The following is a 26,071-nucleotide window of genomic DNA, read 5'->3' as shown; positions in this document are numbered from 1 at the left end:
GTTGTCGGCCATGAAATTTGTATTTAAAAACAAAAGCCAAGCTCATTAGGATGAAAGCCTGTGTGTTTTTAATCACAGGAACGGGTCGGGTCACGAGGCTTTTACTATCAGCTATAGGCAGGTGCGATATTGTTGATGTTTTTCCTGTCGCCCAATCAGGTGACTGTCATGGATGGAGCGCATCATATCGTACCATTTTACTCTGAACCATACTATACCATACCAAACCGGTCCACTTGATGGAAACATGACAGTGGTGTTTTATTGACAGAAGTTACACAGTGGATCTTTAAGCAGACATATAAAATAAGTAAGGCTAAAAAAGTTTTCCTTGCTAGAGCGAGCCTTCATGTCAGGCAGGTGGGACTATGACTAGGATTATGTATCAGCACCTTATACAACCAAACACCAAAAAAAACACCTATCCCTTTAACACCAGTTTTCCAAAACAAATATGCAAATTTAACAGCTGATTGCTGTTACCAACAGTATCTCTATGTGCAAAGACAGAAACAGGAGGTGATACTACACACAGAAGAGGCTTCTTAATGTTTTATATCACATCACGCAGGTGCACAACACCTACAAAATTACAGGTTTTTGTCTGCCGGGGCGACCTCTAAGAACAGCTGCAGGAATAATGTTAACTTTGTCAACAGGCCTGGGCAGAGCTTGTAATGAATGAAGGGTATATAGACAAGGATTCCACTGAAAATAAATAAAGATACATAGAGGTATTCAATCTGAGGATTATCTATGATGGGGGCCAGCACAAGGAATACTGCTGCGACAAGGACCAGGATGGGGAGTATAATGGGAACCTATGGGCAGAGGAAGAAATAAGCATTACAATAATCTATGATTCTACTCCAGTGTTTTAATTGATGCACAACATGAGTTAGTATTCACCTTGTATGGCCTCGGAAGTTCTGGCTTCTTTATCTTGAGATAGAGGAGTCCACACATGGTGATGGCATAGAAAAACCAGGCAGTGAAACTGCCAACAGCAATGAAGATGAATGTCAAACAACGATGATGATTAACCTAAAAAAATCAATCAATCAAGAAACTAATTCAGAGCCAGCCTTTACCTGAAGTAGTTGACGATACTCTGGAAGTCTCCAGGGATCAGCACCACCAGAGAGATGATGGTGGTGAAGATCAGAGCTGGGGACGGAGTCAGTCTGCGCACGTGAGCCATGGAAAGAATGTCTGGCTACGAAACAAACACGACTCTGTGACAACCACAATAATCGAACAGGCCTTTTTTTACCCCCAGAACTTAAAAACATTCTTACCATATGTCCTTCTCTGGCAGCAACAAAGCACACGCGACCTCCACTGAAGAAGGTGCCGTTCAGTGAACCAAAAGCAGACAATGCTGCAGCCACAGACATGATCCACCCCCAGCTGCCTAACACCTTATTCCTGTGTGGGAATTTTTGAAATGACATTAGTGATTTCCAAATGTATGCAAATGAAAATCAAAGCCCCTTTGGTGCTTATTGTTAATACTATTACAACCATATTATGTCAGACCATTGCCCACACTCACCCCCAGGTAACTGCTACTGCGTTGGAGGACATGAGCTCTTTAGGCGTCATTACCGTCAGATAGCTCACATTCACCAGCAGATACAAGCCCGTCACCAGAGAAATGGCTATCACAACAGCCCTTGGGAGATTGACCTGGGACAAAAAAAAAAACGAACAACGATAACAGGCTTGGATCAATGATGTGCAGGTTTGCATGATTTAAACAGAACCCTGGACATCGTGCGCCGTAAACATTCAGATAAATAGCTCATAATATAATGTATAATATCCTTTTGAGAAGACACTATTCATGAAGATCTACAAATGTGTGACTGAATAAATAACAAACCCACTGTTCACGTGAGACTGTCAGCTCCATGCAACTGTTTTTTTTTTTAAGTATAGTAGTGTTTTAAGAGCTTGTGTCGCCCGGCGTCATTCCCTCAGTGCACACAGGAAGTGTTTCATTCACGAGTGAATTCTACTGCTCAGAAAACCCAGTCCTCCTGTCCCCGCCCACCCCTGTGCTGCTGCTGTATATACACAAACATTCCCTCAGTCAGGTCTGGTAGTTTTGCTTGACGGAGCCCAAGGACACAGCATGCAGTTAATGTTACATCATTTCTGTTCACAAAGACCATCAACAGCAAAATTGACCAAAACTCGCGAGCCAAAGTATCACTTGTGAGGTAAGCACGGCAAGAATGGGGGTGAACCGAGCAATTAATGAACCACAAAGGCTAACTTTTGGTAATGTAACAGGTGGATGAATGGGAACCAGCCTTTGTCCTTTGTTAATAAAACACACAAGAAAAGATTGCAGCTAAGTTAGCCAAACCATAACCTGCTAAGTTGGATCCAGAACCAGCTCCTCAATGAGAGGGTGAGGCAGATACGTTTTACAATTGACGCATGCATCACCCCTTCATCTGAGGTCCTGGAAACAGCAAACACATGGCACAGACACAAGGAAAGACAGATCAAGAAATTGATGAAATTCTAATCAGGATGCAATAACTTCTGTCACACCAAAGAATTGAATTGAAAAAAAGACAGACAGAGCCCCACTGAGACCCATCAGCAGCAGCATCAACTCAGTGACATACAGCATTGCAAAACATCTAGCCACAATTTTAGCACCTCTGGTTGGCATCACAACTCACCACATCCAGAAAACCCAGGACTTTACAACCAAAGCCAATTAAACTGGACCCGGAAGAAACCATGGTGTCGTAAGGTAATTGCTCATCGCAAGCATTCCCACCACAGAAGCAGGGGAGATGACAAGGGAACGGCTCATGGAAGACACCACCCTCTGCTTGACCTCTGCCTGACCACCACCACCTTCCAATACAACAAAGGTTTCTTCAGGCAAAAACATGGGTGTGCCATGGGGTCACCTGTATCTCCCAACCTCTACATGGAAGAGGGAAAAAGCAGAGCCACTGGTTCAGATACATGGATGACATGTGGGTCAAGGTCAGAAACTGGAGCTGGAACTCTATAAAACACATCAAGAGCAAAGACAAGAACATCTAATTCACCCGTGAAGACTTACTTACTTACCTTCTCATTTCTCTAAGGTTATTGTTTTTCAGCCAGTGCTACAAAGATGTCAAGGGTAACGCTAAAGTGACATCTAACTACCAGGACAATCACCAGCTCAGCATAGCAGAAAGAGGCCACAATGTTGAGCAAACCACAGCATGCCCACACCACCAGGCTGGCTCTAGGGCTGCTGACGGTGTAAAGCACCGTCTGTGGGGACATGAAGATCCCAGATCCAATCATTGTCCCTCCAATGAGGGAGACTGAGCTTCTGTGCCTTGTTGTCCATAATCCCAACTGTTCCAGACCATCTGTTGTCTGACACTTTTACCAGTGGAGAAAGCACTATAATTATGTGGCCAAAGTCACTCTAACAGTTAATAATTACGAGGTTTGCTCATACACTGAATTATATTTAAGTCTGTTTTGCTTTGCATCTGATGCATTAGTAGGATTATTGGTTGCTGCGATGGCCCTGCATCTTTCTTTGACTTTCCTGCTCCTATCAGAAGTTGAAGCTAAAAGCCCATTAAAGATACGGCAGCCAAACTTGGGCAAACTATTCTCAGACACTAATAACAGAGAAACAACATGTGGACATGACCCAGTAGTTGAGATTTTTCTGTGTATCGTGAATCACTGATCTAGATCCATCGACCATTATGTGTATGATCAGCATCAAGCACTCATTCACCCCCAAGTAACTGCTCCTGTGTTGGAGGACATGAGCTCTTTAGGCATCATTACCGTCAGATAGCTCACATTCACTAGTGGATACAAGTCAGTCACCACAGAACTGGCTATCACACCAGTCCTTGGGAGATTGAGCTGGGACAAAACATTTTTTATGATAACATACTTTGATCAACACGTGCAGATCTGCATGATGAGTGGTTATGAGTGGATGAAATATCTGTTTTCGATCTTTACAGATTCATTTTATGATTGCATCATAAACGTGTGTGTTGATCATGAACTATATACCATTCCTTATCAAAACAACCACTTGTATTTCAAAATTATGTTAAATATCATCGTTATTGCAACATAATGCAGTTTTTCACTTGAACAGCATCCTCCTAGACTAGACACTAATTGGTCCCCAGGTCATTTGAGTTTGGGACCCCTGATATAGAGTGTTGTTGGTGATTGTTGACTTCTCAGTTGGAAAACAGTGAACTTGGGGGGTAACATCAGTCCCAGGTCTGAGCACATTCTAGGATGTGGAGGAGCATGACTCAACCCCTGCTTTGTTAATAACAGGCTACAGCTAAAGTTAGCCAAACTCAAGTGTAAAGTGGAATTTTCTTTTCTCACAAAAAACAAACATTAAGAAATAGACTAAACACTAGACCCAAATATGCATGTTGCTATTTAATCTTGTAGGATTGAACTGGGGTGCAATATTTAAAAGCAAGCAGGTCTACTCATCACATTAAGGAGTCAGTAAAACGCAGACACAAAATTTGCTCTGGTCACAAATTAAAAAGTAGATCCCTATATAAAAGGTTTGGGAAGATACCCTACCAAAATAAGTAGAAACAACTCTGCAAACCCTGAGATAGTAGGTGAGATAACTGTGGAATACAATTTAATGGTTCTGTACCTTCACCTTAAAGTCATAGTCCACATTTAAGTCCCTGTTGCCCCCATGCCTTCAGCTCAAGCTGGTGACTGTGTGATAACTGTGAACAATAACCAGCAGACAATTAAACCATTGGAAGTCAATTATTGACCTTCTCATTTTCTCTATGAAGGCGAAACATTTGAGAACACGGTTGTTATTGTCAGCACAGCTCAGAACCACTCTGATCACATATCCTGGTACAGTATATACAGGAGAACACTAACACACCACCAGAGGAAGCACACATACCACAGATGTGAACTTACATCTTGCGATATCTTTTATTTACTGAAGATTTTCATAATGTAGTGTTTAATCATTTAGTGATACCGACAGACCTACACGCCTCATATAGATAAGGGGAGCACGGGCACTCGTTGAGGGACTGCTGCATATAATTATTATAGACAAGCAAAAAATGCACAATCCAACTTCATATACTCACCTCTGGTCTCTTCAGCTCCTCTATAACATAGTTCAAGTTGTTCCAACCAGAATAAGACCAGAGTCCTTGATAAAAAGCCATGCCTAGAGTGCTCAAAGAGACCTGGGTCCCTTTAAATGCATTCTCAACGTTCAGATTTTCTACGATGACAGCACTGCTGTGGGTGAGCTCGACTACCCCTCCGATTACTATGAGTGTCAATGTCACTACTTTGGCCACCAGGAAGACCACCTGGATTCTGACAGCGACGCGGACATTCAAACAATTGACTATGGAAACAACCAGAATAGCCACAGCAGCCACACACTTGACCACCTGCTGTGGAGGAGGGCAGTCTATGTAAAGAGGTGCCGTGGCATATTCTGCAATGCTCATTGCCATTGCCGAAGCGCCAAATGGCTTCACAACCAGGGTAAACGTGACTGCGGCAAAGAAAGCAGGGAACGAGCCAAATATTCTCAGAATGTAGATGAACTCTCCACCAGATTCAGGAATGATGGTGCCGAGCTCTGCGTAGGACAGTGCTGCAAACATAGCTACAACTCCTGACAGAGCCCAGATCAGCAGACTGGCTCCAGGGCTTCCCACATAGGCCAGTAAAAACTGTGGGGACATGAATATACCAGATCCAATCATCGATCCCGAAATAAACGTTATGCCGCCAACGAGCCCGATTTCTCGTTTCATTCTCACACCTTCCGGTCGTTTGTCCGCCATTGCTACGCTAAGCAGAGGGAACAAAATCCAGGCAACGAACGAGAGCAGACACTCGGGCAAAGAAGTATTCAGATAATGAGGACAAAGCGAGTCACATATCATAGATGATTATAAACAGGTTATGGGTCTGTAAAGTGTTTATTGTAGGTGATTTAAATTTAAAATTAACTTCACTGTGGTTTGCCCACCTCTGATTAGGATCTTTTCTTATATTATGTGTGTATTGTACAATTTATAGTAACTCTCCTGCCTTGTTTACCTGTGATAAATAAAATAGGATGTATGACAAGTCGAAAATAAAACATCTTTGTGGGAGTGGAAGGAGCGATTGCCCAATAAGATCAACATACAACAAGACAATGATGATTGTCACAGTAGAAAAGTTAACTTTGAGAGGCTTACTTCTGGATGTTTCAGCTCTTCGGTTAAATAATTCAAAGTGTTCCAGCCATCATAGGACCACAGTCCCTGATACAAAGCAAGACCAATGGAGTTGGCATCAAGGTTTGTTCCCTCAAAGGAGTTCTCAAAGTTCTGTGTGTTGCCCTGGAAAAGCATCACAACGCCTCCGAGTATAATCACTGCCATTGCCAGCACTTTGACCACCATGGTGACCACCTGGATGGCAGTGGCCATGCGCACACTCAGACAATTAATAATGGCAAGCATCAAGATAACTGCTGCAGTCACACATTTTACCAGCACTTGAGGAGGGGTGCAGCCAGGATAGAAAGGGGCCACAATATATTCCCCACAGGTCAGGGCAATTCCTGTGGCACTGGCGGGCCTCATGGCAGCAATGAAGCTGAAGACATACATGAAAGCCACCACTTGCCCCACTGTCCGTAGCATGTAGATATACTCGGCTCCAGATTCTGAAATCACTGTGCCCAGTTCAGCATAGCAGAGCCCCCCCAGCATGGCTATCAATCCACAGCAAGCCCACATAACAAAGAACGCCCCAGGGCTGCCAATAGTGGATAGCAAATACTGGGGGTTTATGAAGATCCCAGATCCTATCATGGTTCCAGCGATGAATGACACAGCTCCAACCATCCCCACTTCCCTCTTCAGATTGAGCTTCTGATCACCTTTGTCCATTGCTTTTGAGACGAGCTGCTTCCTAAAACAAAAAAAACGACTCCGTTTTTCAGCTCTTCGACTATTTATTGACATAGATGTCAAGTCATGACCAGCGCCAGTCCTGACGTCACTGGGCCGTTAGCAATTTCTACTTTCAGGTCTGTTAGGCTCATAAATGATTAACCTCTCATACAGAGTGTTACGTAGATTTTATTTACCAACTTAAAGGAATGCATTTACATGGACTGGATTTAATCATATCTATTCCATCTCGGATAATCTTTATGGTTGCATGATGAAGTCCACAGTGATAAAAAATTAACTCCACCAAAGAAAACCAATATATCTATCTTTTAATTCTGTTTCATGGAAAGAGCAGTTTGGTAGCGATGTTGTTGTTGTTTTTCTTCTTCCTCTTATTATTGTATAGCACTGTAGTCTAAACTTGGCCATACTTCGTTCCAGTGAATTCCTGCGTTCCTTTACTTACCTCTGGACGTTTCAGCTCTTCAGTCACATAATTCAGATTATTCCAGCCATCGTAGGACCACAGTCCCTGGTAGAAAGCGATACCGATGGAATTGATGCCCACATTTGTGTTCGCAAAAGAGTCTTCAAAGTTTTCATCATGGCCTCTGACAAGCATCACCATTCCTCCTATTATAATGACCACCAGGGCAAAAACCTTGGCGACCATGAAAAACACTTGGACTGACATGGAAAAACGGACATTGAGGCAGTTCACGGTGGCTAGAGTTAGAATTGCAGTTGCGGCCACACACTTCACCAGTATCACTGGAGGGGTGCAATCTGGGTAGAAAGGAGCCACAACATACTGAGCAAAGCTCAATGAAATGCCGACGACACCAGCAGGCCTCACAAATAACACAGAGCTGAAGATCAACAGGAACGCTACCACTGGACCTGAGGTTCTGAGGATGTAGATGTACTCTCCCCCCGACTCTTTTATGACAGTGCCCAGCTCAGCATAGCAGAAAGAGGCCAGGATGACGAGCAAACCACAGCATGCCCACACCACCAGGCTGGCTCCAGGGCTGCCGATGGTGTAAAGCACCGTCTGTGGGGACATGAAGATCCCAGATCCAATCATTGTCCCTCCAATGAGGGACACGGCTCCTGCCAGCCCGACCTCTCGCTTCAGACTGAGCTTCTGCTCCTTGTTGTCCATAATCCCAACTGTTCCAGACCATCTGTTGTCTGACACTTTAACAAGTGGAGAAAGCACTATAATTCTGTGGCCAAAGTCACTCTAACAGCCAGGGAGTTAATAATTACGAGGGTTGGTGCATGCAATATGCATACAATCATGGCCCTGCATCTTTCTTTGACTTTTCTGCTCCTCTCATATGTATAAATATACATAAATAGTTTGTGGTAAACTATTTTCAAACATTAATATCCAGAGTAATATCCACCCAGTAGTTCCAATCTTTCTGTTTATCATGTACCATCATGTACCAAACCATTCGGCATTAATGCAGGAACTTTTCTTTTGAGTCAGTAACAACATCAATAGCCAGATGAGCGCCAGCATCGGACGTACGACTTTAAATTCCTTTGGCTTAAAATTCCTCAAGGGCTTTTGCTGGAAAACAAATTATCATACCTTTGTTTCATTGCAAACAGAATTACCAGTTAAATCAGAATTCTAGCATTTCCAAAGAAGAATAAATAAATAAATAAATGGAATGCAACTTTGTGCACTGTTCACAACACCTTAATAATTAACAGTTTTTTATGATCTTCATCATAAAACACTTAGTGTTTGTTGACATCTAGCAATAAACACCTTTCCTTCCTCATTCACGCCTGAATAGTTGTCGCAGTTGTGTCATTGAAGCCTCAATTCAGGGTCATCCTGAACTTCTTCATACGTGGCATCCAGATGTGGGCAACATATTTATAAAAAGCTTTGAGATCCAGACACTCAAACCATATTCAGAGGAAGCTTGAGCCACAGCCTTCTAGCAATAAGTCAGATTACTTTTGTCTTTCAGGGTATGTCTCCACGAGCTTTGCACATCTAGAGACCAAAATCTTCGCCCATTGTTCTTTGCAAAACAGCTCGAGCTCAGTCAGATTGGATGGACAGCACTTTCCAAGTCTTTCCACAGATTCCCAATTGGAATTAGGCCTGGGCTTTGACTGGGCCATTATAACACAACTGTGTAGATTTAACATGGGAGGTCGGATCAGTAAAAAGAAAAAGAACACACACTCTTGGTCATGGAAAATGGAAATACTGTATATATTTATTTTAATATAAAGCAAGGAAGTGAAATCTGACCACATGTGGTCAGATGCCAGTTATGAGCTGGGCCTTGGAGTAATGTCACAACCTCATAAAGATTTACATGATCTGTAAATATATAACATGGACGTAGTTCCTCTGGTGTGTGTCCAGTTGCATCACAAGGCTTTACCTTCTCCTGTGATAAAGAGGTGAACGCTCTTATTGGAGTGCAGCATCTGTCCGGCTCGCTGGGCTCCGCAGATGGCAGACAACTTGTGAGCGTCATAGCGGGAGTAGAGGGAGGTGCAGGTCCAGCTGGCCTCTTCCCCCTGAGCCCCCGCTGCTAGCATGTTACACATCTCGCTGTAGAAGTGAGGGAAAGAGGGCAACCCATAGAAGATCAGGTTGTGGATTCCTTTGATTGTATACCTAAAGAACAGAAGTCAAATCAGGGTTTGTCATTTTAGGTTACAGACATTTTAACAACATTGAATGCATAGAAACACTATCACCAAGTATTTACTCTATCATTTAATCAAATATTACTCAACTTTCCAACCCTATATTGAAATCATTTCCAATTATTGCTACACAAGCTTGGAATTAACACCACAAACATGAACTGAACAGCCTATTGTACATATAACAATCAGGCTCGTTATACCCAACACTTTTTGTATATCAAAGTTCACAGTTTTTATAATGTGGTTGTACAATAATGTGTCTTACATAAAGTAATATAAGACAGGTAGGCACAAGCTCAAAACATGGCTGCCACCAGGAAGCAAAATTTCATTTCCACTAGTTTATTTTGATAAGTTGGGTATTTGGCATTTTATTTTGAAAATACATTTTGATGTATTTACATTACGGCACCCAGGGGTTGTCCATTATATGGTCTAATGTGTGGTGCTGTGTGGTTTTTAGTGTGTAAAACACTTTGTTTGGTGAGAGGAAATTATATCAATAGGAAAACATTTTCTCAGTGTGAAAGTATTTTTGGGGAAAGGATCCACCAGAACTTATTGGCCGACGCAATGTTTTGAGCAGAAAAGCATTTGCCAAAAGATCATGTTGATCCCGTAAAACTGATGGAGTGGCTTTGGGTGCTTATCAACGTAATGGGGGAAAGAGATCATATTCCTAACATAACATGTATGTATGCTATCTTAGGTGGTGTAGATTAGATGCAGATTATATGAAGGTGAGCGTTGTGGTTAGTAAGCACTATATCATTTTTCCCTGATACCCCTGCTGGCAGTGACCTTGTGCCTGTCTCTCTCCCGCTGCTTCTACGCACAGGGAGAACACACACATACAGCACAGTCACATGTATGTAAAACGCTGACTACATGTCAAGTACCTCAAAACAAAAAGATGATCTATTCCTTGAAATTATTGTTTTTTTTTTTCCAACTTAAAAGGGTTTTCGAAGGACACTGCACATGAGTAAAGCAATAAGAGCAAGAAGATTGCGAGGTCTAACCTGAAAATCAGATAACTTATCATTGATGATAAGTTGAAAGGTAATAAAGATCTTAAACTCCTCACTTATTGTTCAGCAACTAAGCATCAAATTTGGTCCCACTGAACAGTCTTTTGTCTTTCAGCAGGACAAAGCTCCTGCTATACCCAACCCAACATATGCAGGCTTTTTTCTAAACCAGATGACAGGGGGCGCTCTGCCCTCTTATTATACTATTATTCCTGCTTGCTATGTTATGTTGCCAGACATTTTGCTATTGTAAAATATTGCACAATACATGGCCTGCGACCTTTCACTTCAACAGATAAACTTTGGTGCTTGTTTACAGAGATGTAAACTGCCCATCTTTTTAACTCAAAACACTTCCGCACTATCCCTCCCCCCCAGTAGGTCGCTCCGCTTCCTCGCTATAAATGTTGCTCTCGTACGCATTTTCGAGAAAAAAAAACCCTGACATGGAGGATTTCAAACAACTGACCTCTTGTAGAAGTGGAAGCGTTCAGTGAAAAGCACAAACTGCCTCTCTCCTTTCTGGAAGAAGTGTCGGACTCGTGACACCTCTGATTTGCTGGAATATTCGCAGATGGTGCCGAAGTTGATCTCCTTTTTCTTCATATAGTTACGCAATCGGATGTAGTCGAAGTAAGATGGGATGTAGATCAGAGTGTGGGACATGACTGAGTCCCTGTACTGAGGCAGCACTTTATCTACAAAGAAGTGAAACCTACAGGTAGGTTGGGAAACAGAAAAGGGAAAACAAATCTTAATAAATATTGTTGAGAATAACCAATCATTTGTCACAAAACCCCAGAAATCAATTCAATATTTATCTAGAAATCTACATACAAAAGTGTAATCACATTTTCTTCTGCATAGGACAATTATGACCACTAAAGAGAGTTATTGTTCCTTGAAATCACATAACAAAACCCTGAAATATGGGACACAAACAGTCGTAAAACTCCAAAATCAACAAATGGAATATACTGGTGTACAAATGCAGAAAAAAACTGAATGGAAGTTTCGTCTGCAGCTGCGCACACACACATTTTTTGATGACTACCATAGGGTCTGAGCATGTCGCTGCGAAATTAGGCAGGTGGAAAACCACGCGAACCACAGTGGAACAGACACACGAATGAGGAAAACGTCTCCCTAATGGCGTCGACATGATTATGGTTCGCCTTAGGGAGGATCTTACCTTGCATCATGATCAATGAAGCTGTGAGAGGAGAACATTTGAAACACATGAGGCAGCTGAACCAACACTTGGCAGATGGAGCCTGTTTTTGGAATGTTCTTTGTGGCAATCTGAAAAACATCAAAAACGTACTTCATAACTGGAAAATCTTATCGCAGAAAACAATACCTGAATTAAATTATGTGAATTGTAAGCATGTAACTGTGGAAGTGGCTATATCACATAACCTACTGTCTAATCCCATTTCTTATTTTTACCCCTTACCACAACCGCTCGCCACTTGGGGTCAGGGTGCAAATCTAGCTCTATGTAATGGGAATGTCACATGTCACCACATAAGCAGTAGAAACATGTTTCTGCAGGAAATTCAACATGATCAGGACACCCAACATGTGCATGACAATGTGCAAAACGGACAGTTGGGCTAAGTGGCAGGGGTGAGGGGTGAACTGAGTTTGAGAACGAGTGCAGACAAACAGATATGTAGCTGCCACTGACACTGTGTCTTGACCTTTTAAGATTCGGTGTGATACAAAGGGTTATCTTGGGGTAAATACAGCAGCAGACAACAGTATCAACAACAGCTCTAAATGTCACTTCTGTTTCAACTCAACCTGTGAGATAATGTCTGCCTCTTAATGACAGGTTGACCAAAAAATGCAGTCTATAATCATTGTTCAGCCTCAGGGGGGAGTGGAGTGACGTCGAGGTTAAAGAGCATGACTTGCAGTACCTGTCCACGATAGTTGGCACAGTGTTTGGTAAGGATGTTGTTGATCTGTGGCTCTTGGATGGAGCTGAACACCAGCGTCTGTCTGTAGTGTTTGGTCCAGTTGTTCAGGTTCCACATCCTCACTCTGGAGAAGTCCACACCATGAGAGTCAAGCGGCTGCAGGTTCATGTGCTTCATCACATGCTGTTGGGAAAGAAAATGTGATACTTTATATGAAATCACAAACACATGCGACACCTCAAAATAATCTAAATTATTTAACTGAGGCCTATTTGCCACAAAATATTTAGCGTTTGTGTAAATTCATATGCTAATTTAAGGGTTTAAAGTGTGGTCCTAAATGCTGAATTAAAAAAAGAATAGTTCAGGATTTTTGAGGTGAGATACTTGTCGTTGCTTGTTGCTTGCTTTGCGTTGCAAACTTCATAAGATATTGTTGACTTACATAATTGTATTTTTTTTGAGGTGAGCCTTTTTGTTAAGTGGCTACAATCTCTTTTTCCTTAGTTGTCAGTGAAAGTAAGAACCAATCTGTTGGGCAACCATGTGTAGCATAGTCAGTGTTGAAAATATGTATCTCATACAACCACACTTGTATTACGCTTGTCGGTCAGCAGATGGTGCTCCATCTTATAATTTATGCTCTAAAAGGGAGATGTAATCATCACACAGTTAAATACCATTTCTGTCACTATTCTTACCAGAATGTGTTCCCAGTTCTGCATTAGGAAAACATCTGCCTGCTCCAGCACCAGCAGCTCAATGGAGGACAGGAAGTCATAGTCTCGCATGCTTTCGCCTTCAGCTCCCAGCACAGTGCGCAGGCCCAGCGGAGACGCAATGATGATGTCTGATGAGTAGAAGGGGGAGTACAGACGTATGCTGCTTCTTACAATGGAGACACCTGGTGACAAGAGAGGACACCAAGATGGTCAAAGACAGAAAATCTTTGGACCTTTGCCAAAGAGAATTGTTACATTTTCTTTCAAAGTGTACCTATCCTGAAGTGATCGTCAACATTGCCAGAGAAGATAGCGTGGTAATCATCTGGTCTCTGCAGATTTGTTGGTTCTGCCTCTTCCCCAAACTCTTCCTTGAACCTCTTCTTGTTGCTGACCACAATCTTCTTGCCTTTGGTCTCCAGAAGGCTGATGAATGTCTGCACCACTTGCAGAGCTGTGCCTCGAAACGGCACGAGAATCAGGACCTGACAAAGTCATAAAAATGCAGCTGACAAATCATTTGTCTTCGTCTAGCATCTGTGTAAAGTGGCGGCATTTTGCATTATTCGGCTGGAAACTTAATTTTGTTAACCACTGACTGTCTCATAACAAGTTCCATGCAGAAAATCATATTTTTTAGCTAATGGGAACACTGGAAACACTGGTCTAATGTTGTCATGTTTGGCAAGAGAGTGCTGTAATAAATAATAAAATCTGTGGTTTTCTCCATGGATCTTGGTGTAGAAGTGAGCGGTTAACAAAGTGACACAAACTTCTGTTTCCAGTCAACTGGAAACAGACACTTTATGCTGTCTAGCAGCATAAAGTGGACAAACATAAAGCAAAACATAGTACATTTATACAACATTTAGTGAGCCTTTCTGCAGCTAAAATGTGTTTTTTTCTAGCAGCCATGTTTTCAGTGAGGGCAAGTATACATCTCTCAAGCGAGTTCTGGCTATGACTGAGTGCCAATACCTCATATTGATATTTCAAAAAACCTCACCTATACCTTTAAAGTAATCACATGACTAAAAACTGAAAGCATATCAGTATTTTCTGATACAACTGTAATCAAAAATCTTTGTTTACTATTATTAATTAATTCTAATGTTTAAAAGAGTTGACAGAAGTTTGGTTAAGCCACAGAACATTCAGCGCACAGTGGTTTACCTTGGGCCGGGTCAGACCTTGGTCTCTGGGTTCATCCTGTGGCTCAGCTCCAGGTTTAGTCTGAATTTTCTGTTCTCTTAGCTGAGCATTGTGAGCTAGGATGTGCGAGTTGGCCTTCAGTACATGGTTAAGCACATGCACACAGTATGCACTGCGGACCTGAGAGCCCTTGTTCAGAGGACACGTCTCTGGATAGTAAAGGTCCTTGTAGGAGCCCATGAGGGCCAGCAGTTCTAGCTGGAGAGGGCTGATCTCGTCAGTTACGCCCTTGGTCTGGTTAAGATCCTTCCAACTGGACTCCAAGAGCTTGTGGAAAACGGGAAGGCTTGTGCTTTTCTGAGGACCAACTGCTCCATACTTGTCCAGGGGATTGGTACAAAGCAGGGAACCCAATTTTGGCCACTAAGGAGGACAATGGCAAATACATATATATGAATCAATTTCAATGTGAAAGCCTCAATGGTAAATTTAATCAACTAAATAATGTAATTAATACCGTGATCTGAGTCTTGGCTTTGCTGCTAGATGTTATCGTCTGCACATCCTCTTCACTGAGCTCAGTGTCCAAATGCTGTAAAAACATGTCTGCAAAAATACACAATGTAGTCACATCTTAGTCCGCAAAACCGGTGCAGTGAGTTTACTTAATTGAACAAAAATAAAACCACTCAAAATGGATCTTAAATGTTTTCAAATAAAGAATGAAGAGTGCTATTTTGATAAAACAACCCCAAAGCTTTTATTTTGAAGAGACTTGAAAATATAAAATATAAATACAAATAAATTCACTCCTTCCTTACCTGTACTGTCATCTTGCTTCACAGTACTTTCAGCGTCCTCTTGTTCTCCATCGCCCATGAAGTTGGTCTCCAGACAGAACTGGGACTCATGCTCCTTATCTACAAAGTCTCCATCTGCTTCCTCCTTCTCCCCCTCCCCTTCAACTGCCTCAATTAGAACTTCTTCTGGAGCCGCAAGTTCCTCCTCTCCCCCTTCATCTTCATCACCATCCTCACCGTCCTCACCATCCTCACCGTCATCTCCAACTCCATCACTGTCCTCTGCGATAAACAATAGCACAACAGTATTCAGTCACATTCAAATACAGTCCCGGGCCTCCGGCAATGTGTTCAACTGTTGTGGAAATAATCGACTCACCTTCACCAAGAAGCTCTTCCTCTTCCTCTTCCTCTTCCTCTTCACTGCTTTCCTCATCGTCACTGTTGCTGTCCCCATCACGTTGGCTGAGAGTAGAAAGAAGTTTCTGGTAGGCTGTTGTCTGCTCTGGCTCGTCCTCTTCCTCCTGTTGCTCCTGCTCATCAGGCTCAGTGTCAGATGGTTCAGGACTTGCTAGCTAGAGCAGAGATGAGGACACAACACATTAATATCATAAAACACAACTATTATTATCAGGGTACTGTTTTAAAAATATTAGAACTGTCACTAGTTTATCATTGAGTGACTTGGCTTTTACAATCATCATCAACTGTAGGTCATTGTGTGGAAATACTCACCAGTTCCACTATTTCAGTTCTTTCTGGTTTTTCATTGTCTCTGTAAAATAATGGGGGCAAAATCCATATGGTCAAAAAATACTTGAAGACAACAAAGTTGTGATGACACACTCTTGCTTTAAGTTTGCTTGTGGCCACTTAAACTTGTATTTCTAAATGACATGTAAAGTATTTCTAAATGACATATAGAAATACAATTTAGGTGATAAAAGCTTGTGCATGCAACACTTTAAGGAGGCTACATCTAGAATAATGTCTTTTAGAGGTGCCAGTAAGTCAGAAGTACCACTAAAAACCTCATAATTTCTTTTATTTTCATGTATACTTTTGCATAAACTTTAACTGCACCGTTATTATGAAGTCAAACAATCAAAACATTGTTCATAAAAGAGATCTATTCCCTTTAACCAGGGGCACTGCAACAAGGTAGACAAACCAAACTATTGCCTGGGGCCCTCAACTGAGAGGGGGCCCTAGAAAATAACTAGAAAAACACTAGTAGTTTTGTGAGAACTCCCTTATATTCTATAATCTGCTGAGCTCCATAGAGACACAGTCTGCAGTCTTCTCTTAAATAAAGCTTGTCATCTTCTTTTGATTCTTCCTTCATTATTGCTCTTTGGTTACTGTATCAATTCCCATTTATATGTAGAATTTATTAGTGAGCTACCCCGTTTTTTGCTAGTATGACTTAGAACTGCAAAGCTACCTAACCCAAACACTCCGTTTTCGAGAACACTAGCCAGATATGCACTGTTAATCTTGGTGGAAATTAAGTAATTAATGGGAGAGATTGTGAAACACTGAATTAACTGCTATGCTGGACCTTCTTGTAACCCTTTAACAAAGTTTTAATTGAAATGAATATGGTGGGAGCAATTTAAGTGGGCCCCCAGGTGTCTCTTTATCTTGGGGCCGCAAAAGTTAATTTAAACGCTCCTGGCTTCCACGGTGCCGGTGATAAGGCTCAGTAGCAGTTACTGTACATATATGTATATATAGATTGGTGACATGTGACGTGTTTTCACGATTAAGATTACTATCATCTGATGCTGTGCTATTTCGGCTGCTAACAGATTTTCTAATAAGCCACAATTTCGAAACACCTTACATATATACACGTTAACACGAACTCAATTCTGCGTTGTGGCGAATACAATTTTACCATGAAACTCGAGAAGAACATACCGAAATCACCGTTATTAACAAGGGAACATGTTTGCTTGCTAACTAATAACAAATGTGTACAACCACATTAGCTAGTTGGCTAACAAATACATTGCATGAAAGAAAGTCCTTATAGAAAGCCCGCGCTTTACTGTGATACTCACAAATCATGGAATGGATGTTCCTCTCCAAATTCTTTCAAGTGTTTCTTCTGTTTCTTTGATAAATTGGTGAAAAGTTGCTTATTCTGCCTCCTCTTACCCATGTTGACAATGTGCTGCTACACATGTGTTTGTACTGATTCGCTGGTGGCCGTAGTTTGGTACTGACACTGTTCTACTACCCTCTGCAGGACCGGAGTGGTATTACACATTTACAGTGTACTTTTTAGGTAACACGAAAGGAGGGAAGTGATCCTCTCATTTTGCAGCACAAACAGTCCGTGAGACAGATGTTTTAACAGCTCCTTCAGTAATATTTTCAAATTAATTCAAGATTGAGATATGACTTTATGTAAAACAAGGAAAAGAACAGGTGTAAATAATTAAATTAATGATGGTTTGAGGGAACATGTTGATGCACTGTCACACTGTCCTGACTTACACAAACTGAACAGAGCCATTGTTAATGTTAATCAGAAACACCTGTGTTTTTCCTGCTAAAAATGCCCGTTAAGGCATCTGTAAGGGATTTTGCAATTTTTTAGTGAGGTTCACTCACTCTTTCAGTGATGAATCAGGGGAATATTATGCTTTTATGTAGGTCCATATAAAGCTATTTTTTAAGTAAAATAGGTAAATATTAGAGTAGGCCTGTTGACAATCAGGCATTGTGAAATAGTCACAGGAAAAGGAAATGGGTCAGTGAGGTTACATTTCACAGCTAAAAATGTTTGGTAGTTTTTATAGCATTTTTACTAAAATATATGCATGTGTGGCGCATATAAAGATGGGTTGAATAATTATTATCTATTTAAAAACTGTTATTTGTGGCCTTTTGCTTGCCTCAATTGTGTCAGTAGTCTAGGGCTAAGGTCAGATGAGGGTGAAAGTGCAACAAAGTTTATCAGCAATGCTTGTTAATGTTCAGTCAAACCTATCACCCAAAGAACAGCCACTAAATTTGTCATCTATCTGCTGTTTAAAAGTAACCTCGATCAATTATTGAACACAGTAATATCAATTTACTGTTTGCCTCTTTTAGCTGTTACCATGGCAGGAGCTCATCCATTGTTAACCATTTGGGTGTCTAGTTTTGGGACGCCGGGTATTTTCAGCTCCTTCTCACACGTCACTTAGGATATTATTGTGTGATATTTGCATTCTCACGATGGCGTAGGCTAAACGAGGGTGTCGGGCTTTTCTGAATGGGACAAGAAACATGTAAGACATTGTTGTGTTCAGATGGAGGGGCCAAAAATGAAACAGGAGAAAGGGAAGGCTGCGAAAACAGTCAGGTTTAGAGTAGCATCTGCCAACAGTGGCCGGGTGCTGACTGAGGTGTTCAAGGATGAAACGACCTGGTGCGGCTCAGTGTCTGTGGACTCAGTGGACTCTGACTGCACCAGCACACCAGAGGCAGAACAGGGGAGCTCACTTCCCACCAGCAAGGCCAACAGCCACCTGAACGGTCTGCCGGTGGAGACTGCTGTGGACGAGAGCGGCTCTGAACCCGATGAGCTGCTTTTGTACGCCAGTGCCAAGAGAGATATGCGGTTCAGCAACAAACGCGTCAACATCTGCAGCAAGAATGGGACCATACGAGGAGTGAGGAACAAAGTCAGCGCAGGCCAAGTGCTTTTCAACAATCTCTCCAACATGTACTCTGTAAGTAGGTGGAACTGTGTTTATAAAATCTATTCTTTATAACCTGATTTGATCAATAATCAGACAATCTACTTTTGCACCTTTTCTTCTTCATATTTATTAATATCTCACCACGTATTTAATTTTATATTTGACAATTTTATATTTTTACTTGTAAAAAACAATGACAATAAAGAATTTCTGATTTTTTTTTCTGATGTGCCTCAAAGAAAGTTAAAACTGTAGTGCGTAGCTTTTCATAATCAACATGACTCTCTCTTCTCAGTATAGCCATGTTTAGATCTGGTGTCATTTTTGTGCTGCATACAGGAAGTGATTTGTTTTATGTCAAGACAGATGGGGGCAACAGCAATATTGCCTTTTATTTGTCTTTTTTCTATTATTCTGTACTGCACTTAAACTTGGATGTGTTAGGGCCACACGGTTGGTGTAGTGGTTAGCGTTGTTGCTTTTGCAGCAAAAAGACCTGGGTTTGTGACCCGGTCAGAACAACGCATGTGTGTGGGTTTTCTTCGGGTTCTCAGGCTTCCTCCCATAGTCCAAAAACATGCAGAGGTTAATTGGATACTCTAAATAGACGATGAACTGGCGACCTGTCCAGAGTGTACCCTGCCTTCTACCTTATGTTTGCTGGGATTGGCACCAGCAGCCCTGCAACACTCAGGAGGATACAGCCGTAGATGATGCATGATAAACATAAAGTGAAACTTGGAGTATGCCTGAGTGAATACACACAAATGCTCCCTCAGTTGGTTCTGATAGTTTTACTTGACAAAGCCATTTTTTATGATGGCAGAATAATAACATCAACAACAACAAAAAACCCACCAAAGGTTACGCACTGCAGCTTTAAATCTCAGAGTCTCACATTAGTTTGTTCAGTCATGTTCCATGTTGTCTTTCTCTTTAAGACTTCCTTACGTCATCAGAAAAGGAGACCATGGGAGAAGGAGTGAAGGAAGATTGGAAATAGCAGTTTTTATACAAGAAGGAAACACCTCTGCAGCTTCAGTGTGGACTTTGTATGACCGTCTATTATTGCGACAATGGCCCCAGTCCTTTGGTTCAGAGGATTAAAAACAATGAAGTTGTAAACATTGCACAAGTGGTGTCTTGTAACCACATATTCATGCATGTAAACACATGTCAAATCTGTCATATGAACAATTTCTAAATGTGTAACACATAAGAATGGGTTTTGTAGAAGTATTGTCCATGCATGCATATCAATGACAGCAACCATGTTGTGACTGGCATCTAAGCAAACTAAACGATTCCTCTGGGAACCATTTCTGAAATGATTTTTGTAACTGTTTTTCAAGAAAATGCATAATTATGGCCCATCATTTCAGATAGATCTGTTTTCATGACAAATACATCCATGTTTTGTATTCATTTTTCAAAGATATTCACAACAGACTGCATATTCTTCACATTAATTCTCCTCCATAATTCCATGTATAAAAGTTAAACCTATAAAGTGTCCTTTGGTAGATTTGTATGTCTGTCCTTTTGCTGCATTTCAGTCGAATTCGTTGTTTGGGTCGCTGGCTTCTGGCAACAGTCTTTTGTTTTTTTGGATACATTTATTTCAATCAACATCCACAACTGAAATTCAACAGTTGTAAACTTTACTTTACTTTCTCCCTTTGTTGGCGTCTATTGGCATCTATCTATCTCTCTCTCTCGCTATCCATGTGTATATACATATATATACATATATATATATATATATATATATACATATACATATATATATATATATGAATATATATATATCTTTAAAATATCTTTCTTCTTTAACTTAAGATGATTTTGTCAAAACAATCTAGGAATATGCCCTATCATAGCGGGTAGGGCATATTCCTAGATTGTTTTTAAGCATGGTTGCATGAGATATTGACACAACATTATGACTTTATAATTTATATTTATAATTTATGATTTATAATGACTTGACCAGATTTACGACACGCATAAGTCCGTTTTTCGGCTGGACTTTCCCTTTAAGTAAACTCATTCATGCCTCAGCCTCTCACCGTGCATCTGCCTCACTCAGCACCATGGACAGCGACACCGCCTGCTGTCCATAGATCACCCCCCTCACCCTCACACACACACACACACACACACACACAGTGGTCGCACACTGAGGGGCAGGGCATGTTCGTTTTTGTACTGACGAGCAGCAAATACAGCACAACCTGCGATCATGTTACTGCGGCACTGACAGCAACACCTCAGAGAGCAGCAGGACGCAGGCTTTCCTGCAGGCACCCCCCCGCTGCACGCTCATTTTCACCCGGAGGAGGAAAAAAAGAAAGAAAGAAAAAAGAAAGAAAGAAAAAGCTCTCCTTCTGTTGTTTTGTGGGGGGTGTTTCACCGATCAACATGCCTCATGTTCGGTTGCAGAGCCCGTGAATGACAAGTACCGTTCATGTCGCCGTGGTTAAGGAGAAGCTGCAGAGCGAGGCAGTGAAACCTCTTCCTTTTCCACGCCCTGTCATTATTATGGTTATTTAAACTCATCATCACCATCAGTATCAGTATCTGGCGGCCAGTATAGCACCATGTCTCCTCCAGCATCGGCCGCGACAGCGAGTGAAAGCAGTACGACCACTGTTCTGGAGGAGGACAACACCAGAGAGGAGGTGAGACTCTCATGTCTTATACTGGGAAGGAAAAACGCCCGCTGTCATCATGTGTTTGTCACATTATTTTATGTTCAATTGCATGCAGTGTGTGATTGGTAAACATCTCACTCATCAGCATTTTCACCTGTCTGTCATTTCTCATTTAGGCCTATGGCTCAATATCTCCCCCCCAATATACACCCCTGGCCACTTTATTAGGTATATTTATTATATTGTTTTATTTTAGTTATTATTTGATGTATTTGAAAGATGGTCAATTTAAAGCATTTTATTTAATTTGTTATGCCCTTCTTAAATGCCTTTGGGGTTGTCATGAGTAGTTTTGTTGTGCTTCATAATTAGGACAGAAAAATATGGGAAAAATACAAATTTTCCTGATATAATGGAATAGAATAGAATAGAATAACACTTTATTGTCTGGTCAAAGCTGGACATTTTTATTTGGTCTCACCAATAGATCTAAATGATAAACAACAATAAAAAAAAAAGAAAAATCATAATAATATTGACGTTGCACCACCACTGCATTTGTACCTATAATATCTATAATATAAATAAAATCACTTTCTGAATGTAACACAAGCATGAGAATTTGATTTGTTTCCAACATGTATGCATTAAACTTCATTACATTTTATTGTTTTATGCCAGTTTTAAACTTTTTTTTAATTGTTCATTTGTCCCGTGAGTCTATCATGCCACCATACAGTCCTAATGATTTATTTGAAGTGCCCCAAGGGGGAGCCTGCCTTTTTCAAGTCATTGCAGGGCCTCATGATTTATCTTGTTTTTAAATTTAAAAGGTTTGCTAAAAGGACATATTTCTATACAAGGGTGATTTTGTAACATTAAAACATTTTTGTAACATTTTAGGAAGATCATTAAAGTTTTTCTTAAATGTTTTAGGTATTCTGTTTTCGCTGTATCCAAAATCAACCTAATGAGCATAGAGTGTGGACAGAGGGCTCTTCCTATTTTATAAGTTATAACAATAATATTCTGAATCATCATTTTGGCTAAGATAATTGCGTCATTTTTTTAATTATATTTTTCCATGCCTTGTTGTGTGTGAATTTCCAGCAGATCAGCAGTTTCTGAAACTGTCCTTGACACGTTCAAAGTCACTTAAATCACCTTTCCTCCTCATTCTAAAGCTCCGTTTGAACTTCAACAGCTCGGCTTGACCGTGTCTGCATGTGTAAATGCATTGAGTTAGAACAGTTGAAGAGGTGTACCTAATAAAGTGGCTGGATTTATAGCTCCAGCTATAGAATTAAAACATTTGAAGATCTTCCTTGTAGTTGTTGTAAAGATTCTGACTGTGCTACAGATGTTGCAGTGATGTACAGATGTGCAGCTTAACATGACTGATCACACCTTTTCTTCATGTTTCTTGCTTGGACAGCAAAGACCCCTGAAGCAGTCTCTGAGCAAGTCCCTGTGTCGGGAGAGTTTCTGGAAATGTCTGCTCCTGTCCATTCTCATGTACGGCTGCATGGGAGCCATGGTGTGGTGTCATGTGACCAAGGTCACCCGCCTCACGTTCGACAGTGCCTTCAAAGGGAAATCCATGATGTACCATGACACCCCCTGCTCTGACGGCTACATCTACATCCCTCTGGCTCTACTGGGAATGCTCTATTTAGTCTATCTGGTAGAGTGCTGGCACGCTCATGTGAAGAACGAGCTGCAGCACAAAGTGGACGTGGAAAGCATTTCCGAGCGCACCCAGAGGATGCAACAAGCTAAACCCTGCATCTGGTGGAAGGCCATAAGTTACCACTATGTTCGAAGAACGCGGCAAGTCACACGCTACCGCAATGGCGACGCCTACACGAGTACCCAGGTTTACCATGAACGTGTCAACACCCATGTCGCAGAGGCCGAATTTGACTACAGCCACTGTGGCGTTAAAGATGTTTCCAAACAGTTACTGGGTTTGGAGAAGTCTGCGCTGACAAAGATGCGGTTCACCAAGTGCTTTAGTTTTGCCAACGTAGAGTCCGAGAATTCCTACCTTACACAACGAGCAAGGTTTTTCACTGACAACGAGGGCCTTGATGACTACATGGAAGCAAGGGAGGGCATGCACCTGAAAAATATCGACCTGAAGGAGTACGTCCTGGTGCTGTCTGACCCCGAGCACAGCCCCTGGTATCTGTCCCACTACGTCTTCTGGTTTGCCTCATTCCTCACGTTCTCCTGGCCTCTGAGAGTCTTCACAGAGTATCGCACCGCGTATGTCCACTACCGCGTGGAGAAGCTCTTCGGCCAAGATTACCTCCCACTCACGCCATGTGATGAGCGGCCGTATTGGCGCCGTATCCCTCGCGTTAACACCATTGACAGTACTGAACTGGAATGGCACATTCGATCCAACCAGCAGCTTGTGCCCAGTTACTCAGAGGCTGGTCTCATGGACCTGGCCCAGGGCCCGTCCAACTTCAGTGGGATTCGTCAGAATTGTGAGCGCTGCCACCGGGCCATGAGCTGCTCTTCTGTGTTCTCCAGGAGCGCCCTCAGCATCTGTACCGGTGCGAGCTCCCGCATCCCTTTCAGCGGCAGTCGCTTCTCCCTGGCCCGTCGCTATGGCTCCCAACGCAGCTGCTTCTGGAGGAGCGGCAGTTTGGATGACCAAGAGAGCCCCAGTGAAAACACTCGCTGTCTATCCGAGCGTCTCACCACAGACGACGAGGGACCGCCGGAATATGAGGATGCACTGTGCTACCCGGTGCTGATCGTCCACTGCAGCGAGAACTGCCACAACCACAGGTCGTTCCACAGACACGGGTCATGTGTGGAGACTTCTTTATGATCATGTGGACAGTGACACAAATGTCTGTAGCATATAAACCATGTGGACATCAGACAAACATGTCAGATTCATGCTGTGATGCCATACTTTCAGAAACAATGCCCAAGGCCGGGTCATGCTTTCCGTGTCCATGTATCTGTAGAGGTCTGCTGCAGTCCGCATGATGGGAAATTTGTCATCTGGGGTGGTCTGTGTGGAGCTCAGGCAGACACATGTGCAGATTATAAGCATAGGCTATGCATGATCCTTGTAGCACAAGACTTTCCAATCCCGTTGTTGGTGCTAATGGGAACCATGGAGAGTTCAGAGGTTATATGGGGAAGTCTACTGGGACCCTCACATGCACAACTCAGCACAAAGTACGAGGACATACACATGAGGGTGAAGTCCTGGTGAGGAAGCACCACTTACTGGAATGGAACAAGACTGATGTGGAGCCTCATAAATGAAGCTGCAGCCATGGACATGAAAGTATGACCCAGCCCCTACATCGTGAATGTGTGGATCACCAAAGCAATAACATTGATTAGTAAGTGGGGAACAACATGACAATAACCTGTTATCCAACTATGACACACACAGACACACACACACACACACAGAAATGTATCTGACTGGCTTCCGATGAAAATCAAGCAAAGACTGTTACCCTGTACATCATTGCCGTAGCTTTTAAAGATCTCATATGTGCAGTCCATATGATACTGAAAGTAGAACTGCAGTTACCTCATAAGACCTTTTCACAGGCCACGGAGGAGACGGACACGTTTTTAACGTCTCATTCAGTCAAACACACACATGAGAAATGATAAGGTCATGCAGATGGAGCAGGTTTTTACAGCAATAACTGGAATTCAATGCCACGTTCTCATTTGAACAAGTGAAACTAATTAGTGATTAACAAAAAAAAAATCATCATTTATTTCCCAGAATGCCTTTTTTTTTGACAACAGGTATAGTTTTTGACATGTTCTATTAGACTCTGTTCCCTTTACTCAATGCAAACCTACTGACAATTGTGATTGTTTTACATACTGGTTTATTCTGGTATGGAAACTTGACTATGGTTCCTCTCGAGTGGATCTCTCCCTCGACTATCGACTGTTTGAGCAAATGGCAGCTCCATACAAAGACCTCCCTGACCTTTGGACCATGATGGACTTCGTGTTCAAACATTATGTTTACAGTTGATGCTTTTGAAATGTGTTCAAACCGCAAACCTCTACTGTGGTTTCTGGAATTGGATATCTGCAAGAGAACATGGATTTAACATGGATGTTGGTGTAAGTTTTTTTTGAAGTGTGGTTGGATAAGGCATTGACACTTAGTCAGAAATGCTTGTGCGGCGTGAGTCTAGAACCCAGAGTCGGCCAAAGGCATAAGCGAACTACTAACTAACTAAAGTTTTTTTTATCATAATGAAATCGGCATATCTTAAACGCCGCTTTTCCATTATACAGTTCTAGCACTACTCAGCTCAACCTGACTCTACACTACTGTACTGTACTTTACTTTACTTTTCCATTAATGATAGTACCTGGTACCTTTTTTTCACTGGAAGAGTCATGAG

At 41.8% G+C, this 26,071-nt stretch overlaps 4 protein-coding genes across 6 annotated transcripts; 2 read left to right on the top strand and 2 right to left on the bottom strand.

Annotated features, from left to right (window-relative positions):
* Positions 1 to 537: 537 nt before the first annotated feature.
* Positions 538 to 8,209, bottom strand: zmp:0000001267 (b(0,+)-type amino acid transporter 1). Of its 3 annotated transcripts, XM_044047662.1 has the most exons (7): positions 7,447 to 7,506; positions 6,276 to 6,996; positions 1,556 to 1,689; positions 1,299 to 1,428; positions 1,092 to 1,216; positions 910 to 997; positions 538 to 821 (listed from the first exon to the last, which is right to left on the bottom strand). In XM_044047662.1, the coding sequence occupies exons 2-7, from the start codon at positions 6,972 to 6,974 to the stop codon at positions 591 to 593; spliced, it is 1,407 nt and encodes a 468-aa protein (XP_043903597.1). In that variant the 5' UTR covers positions 6,975 to 6,996; positions 7,447 to 7,506; the 3' UTR covers positions 538 to 590. The 3 variants fall into 3 exon arrangements, with proteins under 3 accessions (XP_043903597.1, XP_043903598.1, XP_043903596.1); XM_044047663.1 differs by lacking the exon at positions 6,276 to 6,996 and having other exon boundaries at positions 7,447 to 8,209; XM_044047661.1 differs by lacking the exons at positions 6,276 to 6,996; positions 7,447 to 7,506 and adding an exon at positions 5,157 to 6,260.
* Positions 8,210 to 9,206: 997 nt separating this feature from the next.
* On the bottom strand, positions 9,207 to 17,553 carry utp25 (UTP25 small subunit processor component). Its single transcript, XM_044048211.1, has 12 exons — positions 17,371 to 17,553; positions 16,040 to 16,079; positions 15,684 to 15,879; positions 15,326 to 15,586; positions 15,022 to 15,110; positions 14,526 to 14,927; positions 13,627 to 13,837; positions 13,332 to 13,534; positions 12,631 to 12,813; positions 11,898 to 12,007; positions 11,175 to 11,420; positions 9,207 to 9,639 (listed from the first exon to the last, which is right to left on the bottom strand). The coding sequence occupies exons 1-12, from the start codon at positions 17,469 to 17,471 to the stop codon at positions 9,387 to 9,389; spliced, it is 2,295 nt and encodes a 764-aa protein (XP_043904146.1). The 5' UTR covers positions 17,472 to 17,553; the 3' UTR covers positions 9,207 to 9,386.
* Positions 11,389 to 20,584, top strand: grxcr1b (glutaredoxin and cysteine rich domain containing 1 b). Its single transcript, XM_044048212.1, has 3 exons — positions 11,389 to 11,426; positions 18,610 to 19,032; positions 19,944 to 20,584. The coding sequence occupies exons 2-3, from the start codon at positions 18,610 to 18,612 to the stop codon at positions 19,986 to 19,988; spliced, it is 468 nt and encodes a 155-aa protein (XP_043904147.1). The 5' UTR covers positions 11,389 to 11,426; the 3' UTR covers positions 19,989 to 20,584.
* A 516-nt stretch (positions 20,585 to 21,100) lies between these two features.
* On the top strand, positions 21,101 to 25,988 carry tmem151bb (transmembrane protein 151Bb). Its single transcript, XM_044047061.1, has 2 exons — positions 21,101 to 21,683; positions 23,092 to 25,988. The coding sequence occupies exons 1-2, from the start codon at positions 21,603 to 21,605 to the stop codon at positions 24,499 to 24,501; spliced, it is 1,491 nt and encodes a 496-aa protein (XP_043902996.1). The 5' UTR covers positions 21,101 to 21,602; the 3' UTR covers positions 24,502 to 25,988.
* The last annotated feature ends 83 nt before the right edge of the window (positions 25,989 to 26,071 follow it).

The sequence above is a fragment of the Solea senegalensis genome, linkage group LG16, assembly GCF_019176455.1.
Source record: "Solea senegalensis isolate Sse05_10M linkage group LG16, IFAPA_SoseM_1, whole genome shotgun sequence".
Classification (NCBI taxonomy): Eukaryota; Metazoa; Chordata; class Actinopteri; order Pleuronectiformes; family Soleidae; genus Solea; species Solea senegalensis.
Note: the sequence above shows the minus strand (reverse complement) of the source record. Positions and strands in the feature narration are given on the sequence as shown.

What these genes read in the sequence shown, in the direction of transcription:
- zmp:0000001267 (XM_044047661.1), bottom strand. Translation starts at nt 5,975, where the DNA reads ATGATATGTGACTCGCTTTGTCCTCATTATCTGAATACTTCTTTGCCC. An exon ending in AGTATCGTCAACTACTTCAG is followed by an intron (nt 998 to 1,091) that starts GTAAAGGCTGGC and finishes TGCTGTTGGCAG; the next exon opens with TTTCACTGCCTGGTTTTTCT. An exon ending in AACTTCCGAGGCCATACAAG is followed by an intron (nt 822 to 909) that starts GTGAATACTAAC and finishes CTCTGCCCATAG; the next exon opens with GTTCCCATTATACTCCCCAT.
- utp25 (XM_044048211.1), bottom strand. Translation starts at nt 17,471, where the DNA reads ATGGGTAAGAGGAGGCAGAATAAGCAACTTTTCACCAATTTATCAAAG. An exon ending in AAGGTCTGACCCGGCCCAAG is followed by an intron (nt 13,838 to 14,525) that starts GTAAACCACTGT and finishes TGACTTTGTCAG; the next exon opens with GTCCTGATTCTCGTGCCGTT. An exon ending in CGCTTCCACTTCTACAAGAG is followed by an intron (nt 9,640 to 11,174) that starts GTCAGTTGTTTG and finishes TCTGTTCTTTAG; the next exon opens with GTATACAATCAAAGGAATCC.
- grxcr1b (XM_044048212.1), top strand. Translation starts at nt 18,610, where the DNA reads ATGGAGGGGCCAAAAATGAAACAGGAGAAAGGGAAGGCTGCGAAAACA. An exon ending in ATCTCTCCAACATGTACTCT is followed by an intron (nt 19,033 to 19,943) that starts GTAAGTAGGTGG and finishes TTTCTCTTTAAG; the next exon opens with ACTTCCTTACGTCATCAGAA.
- tmem151bb (XM_044047061.1), top strand. Translation starts at nt 21,603, where the DNA reads ATGTCTCCTCCAGCATCGGCCGCGACAGCGAGTGAAAGCAGTACGACC. An exon ending in AGGACAACACCAGAGAGGAG is followed by an intron (nt 21,684 to 23,091) that starts GTGAGACTCTCA and finishes TTGCTTGGACAG; the next exon opens with CAAAGACCCCTGAAGCAGTC.